The 9,178-nt window shown below is 50.2% G+C and overlaps 2 protein-coding genes across 2 annotated transcripts in view; one reads left to right on the top strand and one right to left on the bottom strand.

Moving 5' to 3' along the window:
* Positions 1-2,229: 2,229 nt before the first annotated feature.
* ACKR2 (atypical chemokine receptor 2) lies at positions 2,230-7,672 on the top strand. The gene has a single exon (XM_049629904.1). The coding sequence runs from the start codon at positions 2,256-2,258 to the stop codon at positions 3,414-3,416; it is 1,161 nt and encodes a 386-aa protein (XP_049485861.1). The 5' UTR covers positions 2,230-2,255; the 3' UTR covers positions 3,417-7,672.
* A 586-nt stretch (positions 7,673-8,258) lies between these two features.
* LOC125922037 (5-beta-cholestane-3-alpha,7-alpha-diol 12-alpha-hydroxylase) overlaps positions 8,259-9,178 on the bottom strand; it is a 1,913-nt gene continuing 993 nt past the window's right edge. The window contains exon 1 of the mRNA XM_049629902.1: positions 8,259-9,178. This exon is cut by the window's right edge and continues 993 nt beyond it. Coding sequence (XP_049485859.1) covers positions 8,339-9,178 — 840 coding nt within the window. The 3' untranslated portion in view covers positions 8,259-8,338.

The following is a 9,178-nucleotide window of genomic DNA, read 5'->3' as shown; positions in this document are numbered from 1 at the left end:
GGGGGGGGGAGAGAGAGAGAGAGAGAAAGAGAGAGAGAGAGAGAGAGAGAGAGAGAGAGAGAGAATCTTAAGCAGTCCACACCCAGCTCAGAGCCCATGACCCTGGGATTGTGACCTGAGCTCAAGCAACTGAGTCACCAGGCACCCCTTAAAAATTATTATTATTATTTTTTAAAATTTCTTTTAATGTTTATTTATTTCTGAGACAGAGAGAGACAGAGCATGAGTGGGGGAGGGGCAGAGAGAGAGGGAGACACAGAATCTGAAGCAGGCTCCAGGTTCTGAGCTGTCAGTACAGAGCCTGACGCGGGGCTCGAACCCACAAACCGTGAGATCGTGACCTGAGCTGTAGTCAGTCGCTCAACCGACTGAACCACCCAGGCACCCCCAAAATTATTTTTAATAATACAGTTAAAACCTGGGAAACCACTGCTCTGAGGGGAAACCACTGCACTGACCTGCCCTCATCCCATGCTTTGGGCTTCTGCCCGGGCAGCCACCATCTTGAATGTTGTCCCTATCATTCCCAAGCTTTCGCATTCATCTTTTTGAACTCCTGCAAAGTATTTCTGTTTCATTTGTTTTAATTCTATTAAAAGAATATCATGTATGTATTTTTATGAGTCTTAGAAATGTTGGACATTTTCAAAAAGCAGTAAGGAGGTAGAGACTCACAGGATGGTGGTGAGGGAGTGAGGAAGGAATCTGGGACGTCTCCTATGTTTCAGTCTTAGGTGACTGAGTCAGTGGTGCCGTTCAGTTAGGTAGACGCAGGAGAGAAGAGGCTGGCGGAAAGATGATGGACTCTGTTCTCAACAAAGCAACATTTTAAGCTAACATTTACTGAGGGCCTACTATGTTCTGGGCACTCTTCATGGAGTGTGACATGCTCTGAAGTGAATGATAATTTTTAAGCCTCACAAGAACCCCATGAAGTAGGCACTATTATTATTATCATTATCATTTTACAGATGGGGAAACTGAGGAATGGAAAGGTTTAGTAGGCTCTGAGCCTCTCAACATGATGGCTCACACCTTTCTGCTACAAACCTAGATGTACTGGATAAAATATGTTAAAAATATTGAATACTTATAAATAAAAATATTGATATAAAACTAAATATTTGTAATAAAATATTTTTAATATTTTAAAAATAACAAAAGCAAGGGAAATCCTTAGGCGACAGAGGTCAAAAAAATTAAAAGCCAGACTGGGCACACTAGACATTTATGGATAAAACAAATCCTACTGAAGACAAGCATTTGTTTAAAAAAAAAAAAAAAACAACCACAAGCCACACATGAGGAAAAGTATGGTGATACAGTACATAGGTGAATTGGTATTCTCTAAGTAATAAAGAAAAATCTGAAAGATATTATCAGTTCTTTTTAAAAATTTTTATTATTTTTTAAATTTACATCCAAGTTAGTTAGCATATAGTGTAATAATGATTTCAGGAGTAGAATACAGTGTGTCTTCCTTAATGCCCATCACCCATTTATCCCATCCCCCACCCACAACACCTCTCGCAACCCACTGTTTGTTCTCTGTATTTAAAAGTCTCTTATGTTTTGTCCCCTCCCTATTTTATATTGTTTTTGCTTCCCTTCCCTTATGTTCATCAATTTTGTAACTTAAATTCCACCTATGAGTGAAGTCATATATTTGTCTTTCTCTAATTTCACTTAGCATAATATACTCTAGTTCCATCCACATAATTGCAGATGGCAAGATTTCATTCTTTTTGATCACCAAGTAATATTGCATTGTGTGTATACATGACATCTTCTTTATCTGTCGATGGACAGTTGGGCTCTTTCCATACTTTGGCTATTGTCGATAGCACTGCTGTAAACATTGGGGTGCATGTGCCCCTTCAAAACAGCACACCTGTATCCCTTGGATAAATAGCTAGTAGTGCAATTACTGGGTCGTATCAGTTCTTTTAAATGATGAAGGGGAAAATAAAGAGGAGAAGCCATAATGAAATAAGTGAGTCCTGTGAGAACATCTGAGGTTAAGCTACCCACCCAGGGTGGCATGGCTAAAGTGGTAGGCTCAGGTTCCCCACACTTGTGCTCTTCCTCGCTGACCTACAGGTACTGAGGTCAATGTGAAGAGTCTGCTGGGCCTCCCAGAGCAGCAGTAAAAGCGGGTTTGGAGAGAGGTAGAGAGTGCCTGGTTTCATCTTATTCCTCTCCCACTGTACTCTGTCTGGTCCACAGAGCTCCAGAACTGGGCGTGTCCTCCTGACATGGCCTCCACCGCCTCCCCTCTGCCGCCTACCACTGAGGTTGCCAGTTCTGAGAACAGCAGCTCCTTCTATGACTACGAATACTACCTGGACAGTGTGGCCTTCATGCTCTGCCGGAAGGATGAGGTGATGTCCTTTAGCAGGATCTTCCTGCCAGTCTTCTACAGCCTGATCTTTGTGCTGGGTTTGGGCGGAAACCTCTTTCTTCTGGTGGTCTTGCTCCGGTACATGCCTCACAGGCGGATGACTGAGGTCTATCTGCTGAACCTGGCCATCTCCAACCTCCTGTTTGTGGTGACACTGCCTTTCTGGGGCATCTCTGTGGCCTGGCATTGGGTCTTTGGGAGTTTCTTATGCAAGATGGTGAGCACCCTCTATACCATCAACTTCTACAGTGGCATCTTCTTCATTAGCTGCATGAGCCTGGACAAGTACCTGGAGATCGTCCACACTCAGCCCCACCACAGACTGAGGACCCGGGCCAAAAGTCTGCTCCTGGCTGCCATGGTATGGACTGTGGCCCTGGCTGTCTCCATCCCTGACATGGTCTTTGTGCAGACACATGAAAACCCCACAGGCGTGTGGAACTGCTATGCAGATTTCGGAGGACATGGAACCATCTGGAAGCTCTTTCTCCGTTTCCAGCAGAACCTCCTGGGGTTTCTCCTTCCACTCCTTGTCATGATCTTCTTCTACTCCCGCATTGGCTCTGTGCTGGTCAGGCTGAGGCCCCCAGGCCAGGGCCGGGCTCTGAAGATAGTCGTAGCCCTTGTGGTGGCCTTCTTTGTGCTGTGGTTCCCATACAACCTCACCTTGTTTCTGCACTCACTGCTGGACCTGCAAGTCTTTGGGGACTGCAAGGTTAGCCAGCACTTGGACTATGCCCTGCAGGTGACAGAGAGCATTGCCTTCCTTCACTGCTGCTTCACTCCCATTCTCTATGCCTTCTCCAGCCGCCACTTCCGCGGGCACCTGAAGGCTTTCCTCATCACTGTGCTCCGGCACAACCAGGCACCTCGCCCTGCACAGGCCCCACTGTCCAGCTGTTCTGAGAGTAGCACGCTCACTGCCCAAGAAGAAATGACTGGCATGAATGACCTTGGGGAGAGGCAGGCTGAGCACTCCCCTGACATGAATGACACGGGAGAAAATGAAGCCTGAGTGGCCATACCACAGTCTGGTGAGAGTGGATGGGACCCAGCTCAGTTGGGCATCCACCCAAAGTCCTCTCTTCAAGGGCCTCATGGACCATGTTGTCAAACCCAGTAGTCAGTTCTCAGTTCTCAACCATCAGCAGCATTTACTTACTCCTGCCTCTTCCTTTCACTTTCTTTATTGCCTTCCAGGAAATCATACTCTCTTGCATGAATCGCTACAGTAGTGTCCTAACTGACCTCTGTGCTTCTTATCATCATGCTATGTCCTGTCATCTGATCTGCTCCCAGCAGCCAGCATGATCACCCACCCTCAGCCATCACTGCCGTCTTCCTCAGAGTAGTCCAAGGCTTGCAACCCACCAGTGTACCCTCTTCCCTGTAGCTCAGCTGGGAAAATATTGTTGCAGTATCGTTTAATGTCACAGCTTTGATGGCACTGCCAAGGGTCTGGCAAGCCGGAGGGCCTGGAAGTGCCCCACCTGGGGAACTTCCCAGGAACATGAGAGTCAGCAGGTGGGATGCCAGGTGAACATGGCAGTCCAGGAGGCTCTTCCTTCTTGTGCTTCCCATGCCCCTCTCTGGAGCCTTCAAGGGTCCCTGGGGCCTGCACAATCAAGTCTAAATTTTTTGTCTGGCTTCAGGGCTGGAGCTTTCACACGTAGAATCCCATACGCCATCTTACCTTTATAGTCCGTCATTCCTTTTCACTTCCTGGACACCAGGTACCCCTTGTCTCTTACACATTCCCACCTCTATGTTTTGTGCTTGCCCACTTTCTTGTGTAACAGGGATCATTTTTTCAGCCAGCTGTCTCCTCATCCTTGTTCTTTAGCTGTCTCTCCTAAGGCCCCAGAGTCCCACTGTCAGGAAGGACTCTGAGCTCCATTGGTGCCCTGGGAAATGAAGCTCTGTATCTGAAGGTGGTGATTTGTTTGAGGATGTGGGGGAGTGGGGTTCTATTTTGGAGCTCCTGAAATCTGGTGCACAAGGGACCTCAGTCCTGCCCACATAGCAGCCTGACTGGTGAGATACAGCCTGAGCTGTACCAACTGGGTCTAGGTACCCAGAGTCTCTGACATCGTATCCATGATGCATAGATGAGATGGGATAAGGTATGCCAGCCAAGGGACACCTAGCAGGGCTTATCCCCAGCACTGGCAGATGTGTGTACGTGTAGTCTATGTGCACATGTCTGTGTTGCTGTGTGGGCTGTGCATAGTACATATAGCTATGTGGATCTGATATGAATGTGTCACTGTGTCCTCTGGGCCTTGTGTCTGTGTGTTCCTATGTGTCTTTCTCTAGCTGTGTAAGTGTGGGTATGTGCTCTCTGCAAACAACAGGTATATAAGAAGTGCCCTGAAGCCGGTGCCCAAGGGGCAGGGGAAAGGGTGGCCATCAGTGACCCCTCGATCCCTCTCACTGTCCTAGTTGCCATGTACTGCAGCTGACCATAGCGAGGGCTCTGACTACAGCACAGAAGGCACTGGTCAGGAAGCAAGTTGGAGCTGGGCTCTCACAGCCCAGGCCAGGCCAGAGACCTCTTCATCCTGACCTTACTTCCCAGTCCGCACCTCGGTTCCTCCTGCTGCTCTCCGTCTGCCCACCCAAAGGCCTAGTTCGCTGGCTACACTGCTCACGCCTTTCCAGGAAAGCTCCCAGGATTCTCTTGGCCCTCAGACTCTGCGGCAAGATGGACTCTTCCCCTGGCTGACCCAGGGAGAGGGACAGGCATGGCTCTGCCTCTACCCTGTGAAATGTGGTTTGAGGGTTTACAGCTATTACTGCTTATGGAAAAAATATTTTTCTTTCCCAGGTACCTGCAGTTCCACCTTTGGCATGCCATCTCTGATCTTACTTTGTGATAGGCTATCCTTAGAGAATACACATAGTGGGCTTTTCTTTGAGGGAGAAAAAAATTTGGTGCAGAAATGAGGATTTGGGGGTCAGGACTGTTGTGTCAGGACAGGTAGTGATTAGATGTATCCTTGGGGGTCTCAATCTTCCTACTGCCTCAGGGTCCTTGCTAGGGAAGGAAGGGTGGTCCTTGCAGAGAGTGTGTCCAGTCCCCATGCAAGGGGCATAGGACTACAGGTGCCATGGGCCCCTCCTGTGCCCGCAGCTGGGCATTGGCCCCTACATGCACACTATAATCCTGGGTGCTCACTGCTTCCTGGGAGGCCTGTTGTTATGGGCTGTGGGACGGTATACTTGTAGTCACCCCACACCTCTGACCCACTGAGGCTTCCCGTGGTCCCAGGTATACCCTCAAACATGCAGTTCCTGGGAGATCACTCTCAGTTGAGACCTCTTGGTCTTGACTTAATGGATTTGGGCCCTCAGTCCTGCCCCCCAGCCTGTTGACAGGCCAGGCCCTTGGTCTAGATTTCTTTGGGTATAGGGAAAATGAGGGTGTGTAGCACCTGAGCAGTGCCCAGGAGGTGTGTGAAGGCCCTGAATCTTTGCCTGTATCCCAATACCTGCTCTGGCACAGGGCCTGGCTGTGTGGGGAGGTCATTGATAAGCTCTCCATGGTGGTTTCTAGCCTCTCAGTCCCCTTCTCCCTCCCCTGTTCTCCCTGTGTGTCTCTTCTTGTGCTCCTGGCCCCTTGTGGGATAGGTTAGGATATCCTGGCTTCTCCAAGGCAGTCAGAGCTCTGTCAGGCTCTAGACAGAGGTTGTCATTTGGGGGCAGTTAGACCCAGAGGAAGGCAGACTCTGGCCCACAGTTACATAGCTAGTGGGGACAGACTCCTGCCTCCAGCCCCAGCCCCAGCCCCAGCCCTTGCCTGAGTTACTCTAATAGCCTGTTATCTTGGCAAAACTCAGGGCAGAACAGCCAGCCTCAAAAAAATGCAAGAGGCCAGTCACAGATTTGGGAGAGGTGAGTGGAGAGAAGCCCCACTAGGCATCCTTGCAGGGGGGTCTCTGCTGCCCGGCCTCCCTTTTCCAGGACCCTACGCCAGCTCCCAGTCACTGCTCCTCCTGTCCCAGCCCCAGCCGCAGCCAGGCCCTGCCATCAGCCAGCTGTGGCTCTGGTAGCAGCACTCCCAGCCCTGGTAGGCAGGCCTGGCAATGGGACTGTCTCCATTTCACATGCCAGGAAGCTGAGTGAGGCCAGGGAGGGGAAGGAAATGATTTGAGGACATGAAGTAAAGTAGCTGAGACTGAGCCAATTTTCTATCATTTAATCTCCATGTAGGGAATTGGGGGTCAGGGATGAAGTAATAAGATACCAAGCCCTGTGGGCTGCAGTCCGGGGGAGGGGGCAGGAGGAGGAAAGCAGGAAACAGAGAGCAACAACAAGTAACAGATGTGCTGGGACACAAGCTGTGTCAGGGGAGCCTCAGGGGAGGAAGCCCATTTCTGGCCAGAGACTGGAATGGGTGAGATCCAGGAAGGCCTCCAGGTTGGCAGTAAAAAGCAAGCAAGTGTACTTTCCAGACAGTTCCACTGGAGAAAGTTGGCAAGGCTGAATTGCACTGGATTGAACATTTGGGATCAACTGTGGCAAAATTTAAATGTTAGGTGCACGGAGGCGACGGGGAACCAGAAAAGTGAAAGTGTGACAAGCAAAAGGTCTGGCGAAAGGTCTCTGGCAGCTGGGTGCACAGAGGGCCAGGCAGGCCTGGTGTGCAGAGTGCTGAGTCATAGGAATGGCAGTGGGGCTGGGGAAAAGAGGACAGTTTCGGAGGCACGACAGAGGGTTGGACTGACAGAACTGGGGCCTGATTGTATGTGGGTGAGAGTGGGGAGGAGATCAGGTTTCTCCCAGATCTGTCCTGGGGGATGGGGTGGGTGGTGGTGTCCTGAGCAGAGGCAGGCGGCGTAATCCGGAGAAGGAGGTGGTTCAGGACAGAGGTGGGGAGACAGATGCTGAGTTCTGTGTGGGCCAAACTGAGTCAGAGGTGCTGTGGGACGCCAGCAGGGAGATTGAGGGTCTGGAAGTAGGAGAGAGCTCTGAACTCACCTGTGGTTGTGGAGACCACAGGAGGGGTTGAGACCACCCTGAGGTGGGAGTGTGGAGGGGAGACAAGGGCACTGAGGGGTGGGGGGGGGGCCTTGAATAACTCCTATGTGAAAGGCAGCGTTTCTCCAGACCTGCTCTATCTAATTCAGGAGCCACTAGCCACATGTGGTTGGTGAGCACTAGAATGTGGCTAGTCTGAAGTGAGATACACTGTAAGGGTAAAAAGTACGTACCAGATTTCGAAGGCAACACACACACAAAAAGAAATTTAAAAAAAGATATATATATATATATATATATTTTTTTTTTTTTTACTAATGTTTTATATATATAGTTTGTCCCAATGTTACTAAAAAATACATATTTTTACTAATGTTCTTATACTGACATATTGAAATGCTAATATTTTTGATCTATTGGGCTAAGTTAAGTATATTATAAACATTAACTTCACCTGTTTCTTTTTACCTTTTAAAAAAAATGTATCAACTAGGAAATTAAAAATTACACATGTGGCTTGCCTCGTATTGCTTTTGACGAACCTGAATTCCACAGGATGTGGAGTAAGCATTGAGGAAGATAATACAGTGAGGTGGGAGGGTGGAGGTTAACATTTGCAGGACACTGTGTTACTCATGATGACTGGTTTCTGTACGGCAAGACTCGTCAAGCTATGCCATCATTCCCCCAACTAAGTTTCCCCCAGATTTCCCCCCCTTCCCCTGGACTTCATATAGAGGAAGGTTCTGCGGAACCCACGGTGAGAGATGGTGTTTCAAGAGAGAAAGATAAGCCCATCAGGTGGCTAGAGGAAAACCAGAGAGCAAGGAAGGCGACCAGGACACCGGTAGGAGGTATCACAGAACCGGAGGCGAGGGTGGGGCTTCAGAGGGGTGAGAGGAGGCCAAGAACCTAAGGGAGCCTCCCTGGCCAGGCCCGCGGCCCCCTTGGCGGAGCTCACTTGGCAGGACGCAGGCGGTAGCGGAACCGCACCTCACGGCTCGGCTGTGTGGTGCCAAAGCCCCAGCGCCGGGGGTCCACAGGTGGCACAGGTGTATCAGGATCCACCAGTTCCAGGTCAAAGTATGTGACCATGAGCAGGACAAAAAGCTTCATCTCACTGAGGGCCAAGAACCTCCCAGGGCAGATGGAAACACCCGAGCCCCACGGCATGGTATAGTGGTGGATCTTCTTGCCTGACTTGTAGAAGTCCACTTTGCGACTACCGTTGGGGTTGAGGAAGCGATCGTATTTGAAGGCAGTGGGTTCCGGGTGGATGTCAGGATCCATGTGCACTGAAAGATAAGGGAAGAGGGCCACGATGTCTCCACTGCGGAGCAGGTACTCCTGTCCACTGGCCATCTTCAGCGTATGGTCACCGTGCACCACTCTGAGGAGGGTGGGTGCGGTCCCCAGCCTCAGCGTCTCCTCCATCACGCTGTCCAGCACTGGCGTGTGGTGCAGGGCGCTGATCTCAACGCCAAAGGATTGCCTAGCCTTCAGCTTGGCCTCTCCTAGGACTTGGGCAGCCTCCTCCCTCACAGCACGCATGGCTTCCGGGTGCTTTAGGAGGAACAAAAGGGCCCAGAAAGAATTAGGCCCCGTGTTCCCCTGAGAGGCCCAGAGCATCATGAAGTTGAACTTGTCTTGCATGGCTGGGGCCGTTCCCTGCTCCCTCAGACACTGAAGCATGTAGGAGATCCAGTTGCTTATGCCATTCTTCTCCAGGTGGTGGTTCACGGAGAGCATCCTGTGGAAGAGCCGCTGGAGCCGGGCCACTTCTAGCCACTCCCAGGG

This window comes from Panthera uncia, chromosome C2, assembly GCF_023721935.1.
Source record: "Panthera uncia isolate 11264 chromosome C2, Puncia_PCG_1.0, whole genome shotgun sequence".
NCBI classification, from domain to species: Eukaryota; Metazoa; Chordata; class Mammalia; order Carnivora; family Felidae; genus Panthera; species Panthera uncia.
The sequence above is the reverse complement of the archived record's forward strand: the minus strand, read 5'-3'. Positions and strand labels throughout refer to the sequence as shown.